At 44.4% G+C, this 16,332-nt stretch overlaps 3 protein-coding genes across 4 annotated transcripts; 1 reads left to right on the plus strand and 2 right to left on the minus strand.

Annotated features, from left to right (window-relative positions):
- Positions 1 to 4,177: 4,177 nt before the first annotated feature.
- LOC136190940 (serine/threonine-protein phosphatase 6 regulatory ankyrin repeat subunit B-like) lies at positions 4,178 to 6,472 on the minus strand. Its single transcript, XM_065979247.1, has 12 exons — positions 6,366 to 6,472; positions 6,286 to 6,319; positions 6,135 to 6,236; positions 5,980 to 6,078; positions 5,829 to 5,930; positions 5,673 to 5,771; positions 5,511 to 5,612; positions 5,366 to 5,464; positions 5,215 to 5,313; positions 5,062 to 5,160; positions 4,652 to 5,012; positions 4,178 to 4,596 (listed from the first exon to the last, which is right to left on the minus strand). Exons 2-12 carry the CDS (start codon positions 6,286 to 6,288, stop codon positions 4,571 to 4,573), a joined length of 1,191 nt encoding a protein of 396 aa, XP_065835319.1. The 5' UTR covers positions 6,289 to 6,319; positions 6,366 to 6,472; the 3' UTR covers positions 4,178 to 4,570.
- Positions 6,473 to 7,760: 1,288 nt separating this feature from the next.
- On the minus strand, positions 7,761 to 9,517 carry LOC136190939 (uncharacterized). Its single transcript, XM_065979246.1, has 7 exons — positions 9,433 to 9,517; positions 8,316 to 9,367; positions 8,222 to 8,262; positions 8,136 to 8,162; positions 8,001 to 8,084; positions 7,845 to 7,948; positions 7,761 to 7,796 (listed from the first exon to the last, which is right to left on the minus strand). The coding sequence occupies exons 2-6, from the start codon at positions 9,358 to 9,360 to the stop codon at positions 7,901 to 7,903; spliced, it is 1,245 nt and encodes a 414-aa protein (XP_065835318.1). The 5' UTR covers positions 9,361 to 9,367; positions 9,433 to 9,517; the 3' UTR covers positions 7,761 to 7,796; positions 7,845 to 7,900.
- A 41-nt stretch (positions 9,518 to 9,558) lies between these two features.
- LOC136190936 (uncharacterized) lies at positions 9,559 to 14,241 on the plus strand. Of its 2 annotated transcripts, none has more exons than XM_065979242.1 (14): positions 9,559 to 9,651; positions 9,736 to 9,982; positions 10,038 to 11,161; positions 11,263 to 11,807; positions 11,857 to 12,014; positions 12,060 to 12,245; positions 12,299 to 12,440; positions 12,486 to 12,606; positions 12,669 to 12,698; positions 12,744 to 12,797; positions 12,847 to 12,897; positions 12,947 to 13,009; positions 13,073 to 13,293; positions 13,355 to 14,241. In XM_065979242.1, the coding sequence occupies exons 4-14, from the start codon at positions 11,297 to 11,299 to the stop codon at positions 14,176 to 14,178; spliced, it is 2,361 nt and encodes a 786-aa protein (XP_065835314.1). In that variant the 5' UTR covers positions 9,559 to 9,651; positions 9,736 to 9,982; positions 10,038 to 11,161; positions 11,263 to 11,296; the 3' UTR covers positions 14,179 to 14,241. The 2 variants fall into 2 exon arrangements, with proteins under 2 accessions (XP_065835314.1, XP_065835312.1); XM_065979240.1 differs by having other exon boundaries at positions 10,038 to 10,983; positions 11,031 to 11,807.
- The last annotated feature ends 2,091 nt before the right edge of the window (positions 14,242 to 16,332 follow it).

Genomic DNA, 16,332 nt, shown 5'->3' on the forward strand with positions numbered 1-16,332 from the left:
TCACCAGAGGTATAAGTGTCGTGTAAAGGTAGCAGCGCTTGGTGGTTGTGCGTTCACGAAAGCCTTCTATATTGTCACTGCTTTCAAATAGCTTAGCAACCAGAGCATCTTTGGCTTCGACGTCGTCAGGCCATATTGAGTCCAGTTCGTCGTTGACAATAAGAAGTCCGGCCAAATACAAAGATGCAAAACGCATTCTTTCAGTTGGCGAAGAAGATGCCGCTTCGACGATGGCCTTGATGACCTTTCGCGAGCACACTGCATGCGCCAAGAGGGGAATTTCAGCGATATACGATAGATATTCAATAGCCACCCAGTAGAGGTTGTCCGCACTAGAGTCGCGATGAATATAATAATACGAGGATCTCAGAGCCACTTCTGCCAGATTGTCCACAGCGTCAGGGACGTTTACAAAGAAATGATACAGATTCGGCAGTCCATAACACAGTGACGAAAGAGCGCGAACAGTTGTATAACTTCTCGGGACAAACATTGGGAGACGTAATGACTTAGGTTTCAATCTCATTCTTTCAATGTCGTCATAGAAATTGACGAGATCGCTTAGCTTGACGCACAATGTAGGAAGACAGCTCTTTTCAATAGCCAAATGTTGACGACTGGTTGCTGGCAGTTCTTCGAACAATTTTCCCAGGAAGTTTATTTTCGAATAATCGTCGTCCGGAAGACTGCTTATGGCTGCCACAGCCAAATGCAAAAGAAGAGGGTGCGAACAAATAAACGGTGACAAATAAAGAAAATTCAAAAGGAGACCTCGACGAAAGGACTTTTCGCTGTCGAACAGTGAATATTCTGAACAGTTCTGAAACCGAGGAAAACTTCTTGGATACAGAAAGAGTTGAAAAGCCAATTCTAGAAGAGTACGAGAATGGTGGTTTAGAACAAGTGGCTCATCGTACTTCGCCTTAAAAATTTGACGAAGGAGGAGGTCGTTGAAAAACTTAGTGACGACTTTTTGCACCTTAAAGTCAAAATCACGTCCACTCTTCATGCGAAGAAGTCCAGCGTAAATCATTGACGACAGTTGTGCAGGAATCACTTCGTCGCGGCACCACATTATGAAGTCACTTTTAGTAACAGCATCAGAAAAAGACTCGTAATTTCTCAATGCATGCTTGCTGCGATAGTCATTAACGTTTCTCCCTGCAGCGATTCGACAGTTTTCTACGCCAAGTTCTTCAGCTGTTTTATAGCCATATTCGGAGGCTATAAAATCCTCAAGAAATTTGAGTTGAGCAGATCTGTTTGTGGCTATTAGAACGTCGCAAACGCAAGCAAGCGAGAGTGTGCCCGAAGAATCAAGATGAGTAATCGAAGGAGAATGAGTTAGAATTGTGTAAAGAGCGTGTTTCACTCTTGCTTGTTCTGATCCTATGTCACTGTCCCAATAAACGTAAGAGAGATCGAGGCTTTCTAAACAACAAAGTTTAGAAAAAAAAGCCGATATCTTAGAAGATAGCGCTGCAGTGAATTCAGGTAGCACTGCAGTGACGTCAGATTCTTTGACAGAGACGAACTTTAACGAATTAAGCCCAAGATGTTTGAGACCAACGCAAGTGAGGCAGTCAGCCATAGAAAACACTTCAAACAGGCTAACAGGAATTCCAGAAATGCAAAGATGCTCCAATAGAGGTAGACTTGAAACAAACGCGCGCAAATCTTCACGAGAAACAGACGTGAATCCAATGTCCAAATGCCTTAGATTTGAAAAATGCGGAAGCTCGAGTAATCCAATTTCGCCGACGACGTGACGGGCACTGAAGCTCGTCAACGATTCCTTGCAGTTGCCCTTAACGATTTTCAAAAAAGGAGTCGACAAATCTGCCCAACACGGACTGAACGATATGTCGATGCTCGTCACGTCGATCGATTTCGCTATTTTTTCGACGACTGCTTCTGGGTCGATGTCGGCGAGGAAGTAGAGAGGCAAAGCCGTCAAACGAAAGCGATTTCGATCGAGTAGAATATCAAGGACGTTCACTGTAAGCTTTCCACGTCGAGCGAGTCCGTCGATTATGCGGTTGGCGATAGGCGAAGGCAAGCAGACTGAAGACGAGGGGTCGCCAAGAAGAATCTCCGCGACGGAGGGCAAGGGAAGAGCTGGTATATCACCCAGTGAAGACAATCGCGGAACAAAAAACGTTTCGCTCAGGCTTTGGATAGCCCAATCGGACAGCGTGTCCAGACGAACGTCCACGTTTAATCCGGGTTTGTGGCTTGTGTGAGAGGACAACTCGATCACGTGACATTGGGTAACGCGGCGTTCTTCAGCGCGGATTTTGACTCTAGTTCCTGCACGAGAAGCTTCTTTTAGGAAACGAACGACGCCTTACTTCGTGAATCTGGAACCCAATCGTGTTAGAGATGATCTATCCTACACACCTCATCGCTTTCAGTTTGTAGATATGTACAGAATTGCACGACGACAACTGCTACTGCGCTAGTGCGTGATGGCGAAACAAGCGATTTGTTTACCCTTAGAGGTGAGGCCTCTTGTGAGGATACCCGTCAGCATCACAGATAACTATTCGATCGCTATGTGAAGGTCTTTCTTCCTTTTCGCGTAAAAGCAGTTTGGAACGCGTGCTGCGGCACTTCTTAGAGGGCTGTAGGTAGATTACATCTGAATTAATTGATTGATACGACAATGTCAGTGCCTCCTAAGCAACGAAGGTATCTATTTGCTATTGAAATATTTTCTATTTAGCACTTCGACTGGGCTTCCCCATTCAGTCTCCCTACGTGCACGAGTACGAAACTGGCGGAAACATCAGGAATCTTTAGAAAACATGAAATAAATTAGGACGTCCAAACACAACAATAAACATATAATAGAAATTCGATGCAAGTTTTTTGGGTAGCTCTTCTACACTCCACACTTGTCCTGCTCATTCTTCTTTATGAAGCGGACACGCCTTCATTACTGCGTGGAACTTTTCTTCCAACTCCGCTGGAATTGAAAGCCCAAAAAAAACATCGGCACCGACTTCTTTTCTCATAAGGCACGAAGGACACAAACCATTTTCAGCGTAATACTTCTGAGCATCGAAGCTGCTGCAAAAGTATGCCAGATGGTTCAAGCCAAAAGCAGAGACAGTAGGAAATCCAGAGCACTTGCAAACCATGACTAGAGGCATAAGTGTTGTGTAAATTAAGGTAGCAGCGCTTGGTGGTTGTGCGTTCACAAAAGCCTTCTTCTATATTGTCACTGCTTTCAAGCAGCTTAGCAATTAACCAGAGCATCTTTCGCTTCGACATCGTCAGGCCATATTGAGTCCAGTTCGGCGTTGGCAATAAGAAGTCCGGCCAAATACAAAGATGCAAAACGCATTCTTTCAGTTGGCAAAGAAAACGCCGCATCGACAATGGACACCTGTCACTACGCGAATGGACCGGGCGATAAGTGGACCGGGGGACCGCTTACAGCTGCCGTAGAATAACCGGGCAGTCCAAAGGAAGCAGCTGCAGTTGGTCCGACATTGCCACAAAAGGGCCGACATCGCTAAAGGGTCGTATCTGAGTTCCTCGCTACACTCTAACCTCCTACCTTCTTCGTCAATTAACGTAATGTAGTCTATTTGTTCTGCTGGTCTGGTAGGAGTGCAGCGTTCGTTATTTGCGCACTGAAAGTCGTTATGCGCGCATGGTTGTGGCGTTGAAGTCATCGTCGTCGTCGTCATCGGTAGCGGCGGCGGCGGGGGCGGAGGCGGCGGCGACTTCTTTTTCTTGTCGACCGCTGTCGCTGTCGTCGGCGGGCATGCCAATTCGTCTGAAAAGTCTAAACAGTCGTTGTCGCCGTTACACACGTGCTCGGTCGGAATGCATCGTCTATTTGCGCATTCGTATTTGGAAGGAGAGCAGACGGACCGTTTTCTTCGTCGCTTACAGCCGAACGTTTCGTCTGAGCCGTCGTCGCAGTCAAACTTACCGTCGCAACGATGACGACGAGAAATGCTCTGTCCGTCTTGGCATTGCATGAAAATTGCGGCGACGCGTGCACGTCGAGAGACTTTACGCGCTGTGAATTGAACGTGCGAGCAGTGACGACAGACTGTCGTGAACTTGCAGATCTGCAGCAGCATTGGTTGATCGGACCCAATTAATGCACCTGTTCCATCATCGCTGTGACTTGCACGCCCGAATAAGGATCATTTGCATATTACGTGAAATAAACCGTAAAATATAAAAGAAGCCTAATTGCTAATGTTCAAAATAACATATAACAACCCCTCTCTGCTAAAATAATATCGTGATATTCATAAAATATTGCCCATCACTACAGTGCAATCAAATGTACCACTCTACCGCTAAAATAACGTTATGACGATAATGAATACAGTCATTAAGATGATGCATGCAGTGGAAGACAATAGGAAACAAAGTGAGTGAAAAGTTGACATCGCAGCTACATCCGCCTCCTCAGGAAGAGACTGGTCTTCGGCAGGCTGCAGGTTGCTTTGCAAAGGCTAGTGAAGATAGTTAGTTGTTCACAGTGACAAGATCTATACTACGTGATTATAAAATAAGCTGAGAATACCGGACTTCAATGATTTTAGTGCTTCCCCTCTACCTCTGCCTCTAAATATTGTAAACTAATAGATTAACTCATTCCTGCAGAAAATCAGTAACTTACCTAGAAAAATTTCGGAAATTTCTGATGAATAGCCGACACACATCATAGCATCAATAAGATGCCTTCGAGTTGCTCTCGCGCCAAAACTGTCTGCCCAAGAGTCCAGCATTACTAGAGCAGCTTCACGAGCGCTTCTTCTATATCCAAACTCGTGAAGATGGTAATGTTTGTAAGGTTCCGGTGCCAAAACCCTCCCAATTTGTTTCCAAATAGGCACAATGCATCGAGACGCTTCAAATCTTTCGCGGGAAGTTATTGGAGTATAAAGGCCACTTTTATTTTGAACCATCGACTTTAAGAGATAATTAGAGAGATCCGTGTGGCCATAAAGGAAAGCAATGCTTTGAGCTGTCTTCCCATTCTATGAAATGCTGGGAATTGCCGCTTATCAGTGCAATTTCTGACTAAACCTTATTTCTGATATTGACATCACATTTATTGCAGACGAGTAGGTTAACAGTGGGTAAACAGCCTATTTTAGAGGATATCATCAGCGACGTCCAGCCATCCTGAAAAAATTAATTCTAAAAAGATAACATGAATAAAAAAATTTTCATTTTTACGTGGTCTTGCTCATCGACGTTGGCATAACTATTAACAAGATGTTCAGCAATTTCAGTGCGGCCATAAAAACAGGCAAGGTGCAATGCTGTTTGTCCGGACTATGAAAAAAATAGCTAATTAGATCTTACCACGAAATACCTTCTGACCTACCGTATTTCTAATATTAACATCACATTTATAAGAGGCGAGTAGTTTCACCATAGAAAGATCGCTTTTTTTACAGGCATTCATCAGTGGGGTCCAGCCATCCTGCACACATAAAAATATAAGACACTGAAAGAGTTCGCTTCTTTACATAGTCTTGCTGATCGACAATGAAAGCACAACTATCGATCAGGTGTTCGGCAGTCGCGGCACGACCATAAGCAAAAGCAACGTGTAATGCTGTTCGTCCACACTGTATAAAATATGGCAAGTTAGCACTTGCATTGTATTATATTCATTTAGAAACTAAAACCTTGTCACTAATATTAGCATTGCATTTACGGGAGACGAGTAGTTTCACCGTGGAGAGATGACCGTTTTTGCAAGCATACATCAGCGGAGTCCAGCCATTCTTCATGACCAGATTCTGTTATATGACATGCAACAACACTTCGTCTCTGTTTCTTACGATTTCTTGATCATTGACAGCGGCTGGACATGTATCAATAAGATATTTAGAGACAGATATGTGACCGTTAAAGGAAGCAACGTGCAAAGCCGTATTGTAATTCTGCATATTAGTGCCAATTATTTTTAATCGTAGTGATTTCAGGCTGAACCTTATCTCTGATATTAACATCACAGTTGTGGGAAACGAGTAGTTGCACTGTGGCAATATGACCTTTTTCAGACGCAAGCATCAGCGAGGTCCAGGATTTCTGCACGCAAAAATGCCATTTGAGAGAACGTGACTGTGGCATCTTTATGTCCTTACGTTGTCTTGTTCATTGACATTGACAGCACTATTATCCATGAGATATTGAGCGACGGCAGTGTGACCCCAAAGACAAGCAACGTGTAACGCTGTTTGTCCTTCCTAAAAAAAGCTGCTAAGAAGCACGTATTACGGTAATTTCGTATTGAACCATATTTTTGACATTTACACCCCATTCATTTCCTCTAGAGACGAGTTTAGAGACGAGTAGCCGTACAATAGAAAGATTACCTTCTTGACAAGCATACATCAGAGGGGTCTAGCCAGCCTGCACAAGGTGCACTTGCTGATTATGACGTACGTACGGTAACCGCTTTTACAGTGTCTATCAGATTGACATCCTCACAAACATCAGTTGTTTGACCAAAAAGAAAATCAACGATAGCAGGGTGACCAAGAAAAGCAGCAATGTGAAACACCGTAATCAAATGCTAAAAATAATGCAAACAATTATTAATTACAGAATTTCTGAGTAAATCACCTTATCTGTGACGTTCAATTTGCATGCATTCGCGACGAGACATTGCACAGTGAGAAGTTGACCTTCACTACAAGCACACATTAGCGGGGTCCACCCACACTGCAAACAGAAATGCTCATTCATATTCAGTTTATGCTATTTGCCTTCTAGAAAGGCTTGTTTGTTGACATTAACATCTTTACTGTATGAGAAAAGAATTAGCTTAGGCGTACTATTTTACATACCCGATCAACGCTGTTAATAAGCAACGGTGCCTTAGAGAGAACAGCTTCCACCAAATCGGCAAAATCTGGAGAAACGCAAAAGATGTAACAACTTCATGCAGGCAACTGGCCAGAAAAATGATAATTAACCTTCCGCAGGTGTCTTCGCTAGGAGGTGGAGTACTGTGTCTTTCTTCTAAATTAGATAAAAGGCTGACGCCTACTAATGTTGCGTGCAAGGAGTAACCCTCACAATTTTGAAATCCAATTTGCAGCCAGCTTGAACTAGCTTCTTCGCAAACTCCCAGTCGCGCTGCTTAATTGAAAAACTTAAAGGACAACTTCCTTCCTAAAGAAAATTAGGAATGAAAATAAAGCGTTATTAAATTGTCGTCAGGTAAATACGCTGTCAGACGTGCTGAGATCACACCCAGCTTCTAATAGGAATTGTGCCACACGTTTGCATCCTTTCTTGGAAGCATAAAAGAATGCAGTACAACCGAACTAAAGGAAGCGAGCATAAGAGCACACTGTAAGAAATTTTGCTGATCATACAGTGTCTCTCGAGAAAACGTTGCAGCCCTTTGCAATAAGCAGCCTGACCACATCTTCGTGAGAACCCCTCGAATCGCTTAGACAAGCAGCAATGAGAGCTGTTCGTTTCTACGTAAAATCATGCAATTGAACGTCTAGGTGAATGGCTCAGCTAAACGGTATCCTCGTCTTACGTCTTTTAAATCAACAGTATTAGGATTAGAGCCGCAGTCGATTAAAAACTCGGCAATTAGCACATAGCCATTTGCACAAGCATGACGCAGCGCATCGCGTCCCAACTATCGAAAAGGACGGGTCAGATTGAGTTTTGGTAATTCATGAACGTACGGCATCACGAAGGCGAATATTGCACCCTTTTGACAAAAGAAATTTGACGACTCTAATATTATTAGTTTTACAAGCAGCTATTAGAGGCGTTTCTCCCTTCAATAACACATACTCTAAACGACCATGAAACCAACAAATTCTTACCGAATTCGATTGCGCATCAACATTAGATCCTGAGTCAATAAGTTTCACGACATCAGTTAGGTAGCCACACAAACAAGCGCAGTGCAACGCACTATACGCTTAATCTACAGAGTACTGGATGAACGTAGATCATTTATGAACAATCAAGAAATGTGCCTTTTGCCCCGTCTTCTGAAACGTATAAAACAGCGCCCGTCGCAACTTCGTCATTTTTGCTGCAGCTTGAAGAACTTTCTTAGACTAAAAATATCTAATCCAGACGCTACTACGTAGCTGTGTGTAAAGAAGTACCCAAGTAATCAGCATTGTCTTTGCATTCTAGAAATTGAAGACTTCTATCTTACCAAAGTCAAAGCGAAACTAGTTAATTAAAATACCTTGAGAGAGTCGGTAGGATCTTTGGCAGTGAATGAAATATCTACAGAAAAGTTGTCAAAAGTAATGACGGGATACCCCGAAGTTTTGAGACACCTTGCGACGAAAGTTGAGTTACTCTTTCATGCAATTCTGACTGTGTCACTTCATTCTGTACATCTGCCATAGTATCAAGACAATAAAGGAGACCATGGCATTTGGCTAAAAGACGACGTCGCTTGTTTGCAGCTGTTTGCTCAACTGTAAGAAGAGCATGCCCTACTGTTGATACTATCACTGTCTGCTTCAAAAGATAAGTCAATTTGATAGGACGAAGGTTGTCAAACTCAATTTCAACTTCAGGGTCAAGTTGAATGAAAGGAATCAGTAATCGAGAATCATGAAGATTGCAGAGGAATCTCACAAAGTCTATTGCTTTAAGAGTGAGAATCACGTGACAACTTCCTGGCAGAATCTCTATATCTGTGAAGTCTAATAAGTTAGAAACCCTTCGAAAAATAATCTTTCGTTGCTTCTCAAAATTCTCCGTCGTTGTTTCTGGTAGAAAAATTCTTAAACCACAATGCTCGGAAAAGACAATTTCATTTCCAACTCGCTTCTCACGAGGATGTTTTAGTTTCATGCTAGAGAGACCTTGAAGAGAAACTTGAAGACTCTTTGTTTTCATTTCAGTCGTTGCTATGTTTGATTTAACTAAGCCTACGACACATTCATGGTGAGGCTGATACTCTTCCATTAACTTTTCATCAACAAAAATATTTAACACGTTGTCTCCCGAAGAAGTGTCAAAAGATTGTTCACATGATTGGCTTGCAGAGTCCACATCCTTCGATTCTTGCAGAGAAGGGTTTAAACAACAAAAGAGGTGATTCTTCCCATAGACTTGCTCTATCACGGCGCAGAAATTGTCAAACGATGGAGGCGGGAGACATTTTAGCGTTAGAAACAGTTTGCGAGCAATCTCCTTCGAGGTGATCTGAGAATCGTCAAGACTTTGAAGTAATTTCTCATATTTTTCGTCGCTGAGGCACTCTCTTTCGAGTAGTTTATCAAGGAGTTCTGCAGAAATAAGACCAGAGAGAGCAAAAACCGCTGTGCTCATCACAGGATTAAGAAAACGCTTCCATTTTGGGTCGCTCATGTCGGCTCTACAGTGCAAGTTGGTCTGCGCTGCAGAGTAGCCAGACAGAGATGTGGCCTAACTACGACTTACGACAATCTTTCAGTACTTTTTCTTGAAGACAACGCGAATTAACCCTCGAGAATGCGTTATCAAGAAGTGAGTAGATCAGCTCCACCCAACAACATACGGGTTCCTCCTACAGCGGCCTTCAAGTAAACGAAATTTCACCCAAAGCATCTCCGTCTAGCTTAGCCATCCTTCGCCTAGCGGCATCCTGGACGAGCGCAAACTTTTCTTTCTACAAGGCAGGTAGGTATTGGCGTTGGCATGCCTCGATCCGACCTGTTATCGCGGCGAAAAATGGTCTACTTCGTAACTCGCTCTGTCCTCTAGCTTACTGCATGTGAGGAACTCTCTCTGGCGGATTCCCGAAGTCCGATCAGAACCTCTACGTTCCTTCTATGCCTCTCTCATTCGATCGAGCAAGAGAACGCTAAAACATATTCTCGAGAAAGCATCGTGACCGTCTCGCGAGAAGCGGCACGATTCCGTTACATAGCGCCAAAATCTCTTCGAAAAGGCGATTGCATGCCTTCGTCGATCACGCGCGATACGCTCGATCTGACGAACCATATATGCAGTAAATGAAAAAGAGACGCTGCAGTACGTGTAGCACATTTGGCGTTCTTCGTTAGGGAGTCATACTGACTTGGCTGAACGAAAGAAACAAACTACTACAGTATTAGTGGATGAGCCGATGAAACGCTGTGGTTTTCTGAGGATGTGCACCTAGTTCACGTGTGGCTGGACGATATCACCCAGAACGACGGCGTTAGATAGCCAACGTGGAATTCATACCGTGCCTCTCCAACGGCGTTCAATCGACACTCATTGGACTCGTCTGCATGTGCACAGGCTCATCAATGCAGCACATGATGCCATGTCATGCAATCTTCTGCTGCTGCTTCGTCACTCTCAACAGATGCCGCACGATATCCTAGTGAATTCTATCTGCGACAACCTGTCGTCATTCCGAGCTTCCACAGGCCGTGAATTCCAATGTGGAAGTGTAGTCTGCAGGTTACCTATCGTATAAAATGCGTTGACATCGTTCCGATCCTACAATTCGTCGCAGAAGGTTCTCCATTTGCCCATGTTGGCCTTCATTTAGCAGCAGAACCGAGTCGAACATTAGGTCTCGGGTTGCGTTGTCGCGTTCGCGCTGATCTCGCGTCAGTCAGACCGTCGAACGCAATACTACTTCGAGTACGCGTCATATATTGACGGAAGGCGTAGCTCGATGGACGCAAGGCGGCGATCGAGCGTCGCGCTTTGATCAAACAAAGCCCGTTCGAAGGAGTCGGCTGGCAAAGAGAGGCTGATCGAACTAGGCGATCGAGTTTCTTCGCAGTGCCCGTACGGCACGTGAGCGTGTCCTTTCTCCGACTCTTGTTTCGCCGCGATTCAGATGTACGTGCCACCACCGGAAGCCTTCAATTTTTTTGTAACGACGCCTGTGCAAGCGATACAAGCGTACATGTGTCACAAATCATCCATGGGTGCAAAATGTCAGAGGAAAAGGACACGAAGTAGTAGGCGGGTGACCCTCGCGACCTATGGATTAATCAGCATCAGATTACGGTATTTCGTAGAATTACTCTGTCGTGGTTTGATTGAGGGTCACGTAGGGATACGTCACCGTCCCGTATCAACCGCGTGACGATCATGTGACGATCACGTGGTCTATACGGGGATATCTGAGATCGCTTCTCCTCTTCCCTGATCCTCCTATAAGCGAGCGGGAACAAATCAATTTAAAGTAGGTTTAGAATGCTGTCTTTAGGAATTTCTTTGTTCGATGAAGTGTTTTGTGCGGTTATTTCATCGCATTGTTTTACATATGGTCTTTCTTTCCGGCAGCAAAACGTCGCTTAATGTTACTAATTTGAAAAAAATGGCTAGAAGGTCCTCACCCGAGCCTCGATCATTGCACGAGAGTGCGTTGATCGGGGATGAATTGCATGTCTTCGGTGGAAGAACTGCAGAGAAATCATACTTTCCCCGCAATGAAATCTGGACGTGCAATGTTCGAGAAGAGAAAAGATGGGTTCGCCGTTTAGCCGAAGGAAAGAATATTCCTCCGCCTTGCCATGGAGCACGATGCATCGTCATCGATGGCATAATGTATTCGTACGGGGGAGCGAAAGAAGGCGGTGGTCTTCTTGGAGAGGTGTTTGGTTTGGAACCAAAGAAAATGAAATGGATCAAAGTGGCCACGCCTCCCCGTAAAAAGCACCCATGCCAACGGTCCTACTGCTGTTTGTGGGCCATTGGAAGAAGAATGATAATGTTTGGAGGAGTAGTCGGAACTGTTCCTCAAGAACTTCTGCAATCAGGAGCAGAAACCTTCTGGGGAGTAAATAACGAGATTTATGAATTTCATTTTGAGGAGGGAAGAGAGAAAGGTAATAATAATTAGTGCTGTGCAAGGATAATTTTAGGGTTGATCATTAGGTTATTGGTTGGATGCTGAATTAAGTGGAGAAAGACCTGTTCCACGCTCTCATGCTGCCATGGAAGCAATTGATGAATGCCGAGGATTACTCCATGGAGGGTGGGGTGGTTGGGGAGGTTACCTCGACGACGCATTTGCCGTTGATTTGCGCAACAAGGTGAATCATACGTTTAGATGAAACCAGAAATAAATCTTGAAATAGAAATGGATTTGTATCAATTTCCTTCCGAAGCCATCAGCTCGATCCGGTCACCAAATCTGTCGACTTGTGAAAAGAGGATTTGAAGAAAAGAATATCTTTGTACTGTTCGGCGGTTCTTGTGTAGACAAATCGGAAGAAGAAGACAGCGGATACGTACTGGATTTTGACAAACAAAAATCTTACGAGGTACATTACTTTATTAATGATTTAAATATTACCGAAAATATCATGATGCCTAGATCGACTTGACGCCTGATAACCCTGCGGTTTTGTACCACACACTTCACTGTGTTGCTGGTCAAGACGGCTCTGCTCATCTCATTCTTTCTGGGGGCAATGACAGAAGAGGATGCAAGAAAATGTTGCGAATCATTTCACTTGGTAATTATTTCCCATTTATGGAAAAGAGATCATGTGATTTGAAAGGTCCTTTGAACAAATTCTACATGAGGATTGAGGCTCTCCTCCTCCCTCGGTCTACATCAGTTCCATCTTCAGTGGTTCAACGAAGCATACGAGACGCCGAGCAGCGAATTGAGAAAATGAGGTTAATAAGATGTTTTCATGCAGAATAGGAATATTTTTAAGCAATCAAGCGCTCTAATTTAGAGAACAATACGAAGAACTTCAAGAGGAAATGTAAGATATTATTTTTTTCTTTCCGCTCTACCTTTGTTCATGCAGGTCAGAGTGTGTTTCTCATAGCCATGATCTTCAACGCCAACTGGATCTTCATCGGTAAGCACTTTTACCGTTTTTATGACTTTACGCTAAATATTGATAACAGCGTACGTTTTGATTCCTTGCAATCTGAATGTAGAAAACTCGAGGCAGAAAAGTTGGGAAAAAAGCCTAAAGATATTGAACAATTTTATTGTGTGCGTTAGGTTAGATAAAGTAACTCAGTGCCGCACACTCGAGGCCCAGTGCCAATCTGTTGAAACGGAGAAGTAAGAAAAATGTCTACACTCTTATGAATAGCATACTGAATTGCACATCGTCTCTGTTTCTAGAAATGAAATCAGGATTCTTCTCCATGATGAACGTCAGTCATTCCAGACTCAACGACAAGCCTTGGAGTTACAATGCCAAGGGCTCAGCTCTCAACGTCAAACTCTGCAAGATTCACTTGAAGAATCTCGACGCAGCCTCGACCAATTTCTTGAAGTTCTAAGCATTAGCCCGCAACAAATTCATCTCACTGAAGACAAGCTAGGAACAGGAGCTTATTCAGGTCAACTCACAAAAGAAAGGTTCTTTACTGCTCTAATTTAAAATCAAATTTTCAATTTCAGACGTGTTCATTGGCGATTGGCACGGTATGCAAGTTGCCGTCAAAAAATTTCACGATTTGATAACGACAGAAAGAACAATTCCTCTTTTTCAAAGCGAAGTTCTCACAGCTAGTCGACTTCATCATCCTAACATTGTGCGAGTGTGCGGAGCAATAGTGAGACCCGGTCTACCATTTCAAATAATCACCGAATTACTCGAGGGCTCTGTCAGTGAAGTGATAGACGCTGCTCACTTGTGCGGCTCTTACCTTTCTAATTACGAACAGCTCTCAATTGCAGTTGACATGACGTCAGCTATTACCTATCTGCACGAGCTTTATCGTCGTCCTTACGTTCACGGCGATATTCGTCCGACGAACGTATTGGTGACGATGGATATGAGAGCCAAAGTGGCTGATTTAGGGTCTGCTCACCTGTTGGACAGCTCTCGATCTTCTGGTCCTATGAGTGCTCTGTACGTTGCGCCGGAGAGGCTTCCACCGACGGGTGAGCGAAGTTCGTTGTCTAGCGATGTGTACAGTTTAGGCGTTTCGCTGATTGAAATATTCACTGGTGTGGGGCCAATTCCGGCGGAGAGAAGTTGTCAGCTGAGCCGGATCATGAATCGGGCTAAGTTGCACGCGATCTGCTTAAGAATGACTGCGGGACGGGACAGAGTAAGAGACCGTCCCTCGAGCGGCGAATCCCTCCAAGTTATAAGAAGGGAAATCGCTGAACTTCAAAGTGCCGGCTTTCTGTTGAAGAAGAGGTTAGTAAAAGGAAAGTTTGTAGCCGGAGAAGAGAATCGTCGTCACGTCGTTACCCTGTCCGATATTCTTATTTAGATTGAGCAGTTGATACTGACATTTTTTCGTTCTTTTTTATTACATTAATTACATTGCGTTTTCTGTCACAAGTCAATGCTTCCCCGGTTGCAGTCAGCCGTCACGGTTCTATCGCTGAATTCTTCGTTGTCGTCGTCGTCGTCTTCATGGTAACGCACTAACAGTAACTGGCCCTCTCGTCGGCGGCACGGTCATTTGGATGCCCCGCTGCTTCGTCGGTGACACAGATTCCTTATCCTAATTCGTCCCTTGGATTGGCACTCGAAGGAGCCGGTTTTCGGCGCGCTACGGTGGTGTCGCGCGACGTTCAAGAAGTTTGAGACTTGATGGCGAAAGTTCGTCGCGATTTGGGTGGTGCCCTTCGATCTGCCGCTTGTTTCGCGTGCATTTGCGTCGAGCGTCGAGACGACGTCTCGTCCGGATAATCGTCGGATTTTTTTACACTCGATGCGAGCGCTCTTAAATTCCCGGCGTTCCCGTCGTCGCTTGAGGTCGTGAGGATGAGGCGGACGCAGGTGCCGACGACGATGATGACGACGACGCTGATAATCGAAGAGATCAAGAGCGCTAGCTCCGAGAAGCGCAAGCGTCTTGAAACGTTTCAACATGCTTTTCACGTTTGCTTTTGGATTTCTGACGTTACCCAGCTAAATTTGTTGCCTTCTTCTTTCATATCTTCTGATGGCAGTTTTATAGTTTTTAGCACGGTACCAGCTGGTGTACTTTTTGACGTTGACTAGAGTGACTGCATGCACTGAGAAGTAACGTTTAGAGAATTTAAATAATTAATAAATTAATTGAAAGACGAGCGTGCTCTATTTCTCTTTTTTTTACGTACCGCAAGACGGCCACTTGTTTAGAAAAGCCATTATCTGACAGCTTTACGTTGAAAGAGACCGGCGGCAAGGTTAGCTATATCATGGTCATTTAACGAGCTTAGTCCGGGTTCAATCCGACAATCACGTGCCAAGCGCCTGCACCACGCGGACGGATTTTCGCTCTCTGTGCATCAAGAGGAATGACGGTGAGCGTTTTCTCGGTTGCATTTGTTTACTCCATGGGCTTGTTAGCGCGTATATTTTGTATTATCGTTGCCTCATGTCGTTTTGGGGCGTCGTGTCGACGAGCCATTCGCTGCCGTAGACTGCAAAGGCTTCGAAAACAATGTTTCTCACCTTTAGCCACTGTGTGGCGGTAGCGAGAAGTAACGATCCTATTGGGGGCCCCTTATACCGGCTAGCTGTCTGTCAACCGGCTTACATTTCTATCTGTTCAGGAATTTCTTCCAATGTCGCGCCTTCACGTCGAGCTCAGCGAAAACTACGAATTTTACATCAAAAGCTGCTTTGAAATTGAAAAATTTGAACTTATGAAATTCTGCGACATTGGTTTGCACCGGAAGCACGCCTTGCAAACTCTAGAGCGCCATTTCGGAGCTCCTAAACAAGGTATCACACGCACGATATCGTAACCTTCATTGAGACAATAGTTGCAATAATAAATTATAGCCGCCGATTTTGAGCCGGGTCTTTTCGTCCTATCTGACGAAGCGACTCGCACTGGGCTTTTCAGAGCGTGCAATAACTTTTGGTCGTGCGAAAGCGCCAATCCAGAACGAATTGAAACGATGTCGGTTCCAGCGCACGATTACCCACGCAATGGGAATTCCCGTGGGAGAAGATCATTTCAATAGAAAAGAAAGCGACGGCAGTCGATCACGCTTTTGCATCGAACGACTCTCTATTCCCATCGAACGTCGAGAACGTCTTCGCCGCCGTAGTTCTTAGCGGGACAGAAGCCACGTTCGAAAGAGCGTGCGCGGAATTCGTTACTGGGCTTCGCCGTCTTCCGGAGGGCGACTTTTTCTTTGTCGATCTTTGGCGAAAAGGGCGTCTTGTGTTCTTTCTTGCGCCATTCGACGACGTGTTCATGTCATTGCGGAGATTGAATGAAAGTTAGTAGATTAATTTTTGTGGGTAAAAATTATTTCGCTATATAGCTTGTCTATTCTAAGGTGCAGAAAATCTTGTCAGAAAATCGAAAGAAAGTAACTACCGTAGACATGTGTACCTTGTTTTCACTGGGTTCTTTTTCTTCTCTCTATAGTTCTGCAGAAGTGCGCGTAGATAAAGTTGAAGTCGGAGAAATGCGTGA

The sequence above is a fragment of the Oscarella lobularis genome, chromosome 9, assembly GCF_947507565.1.
Source record: "Oscarella lobularis chromosome 9, ooOscLobu1.1, whole genome shotgun sequence".
Classification (NCBI taxonomy): domain Eukaryota; kingdom Metazoa; phylum Porifera; class Homoscleromorpha; order Homosclerophorida; family Oscarellidae; genus Oscarella; species Oscarella lobularis.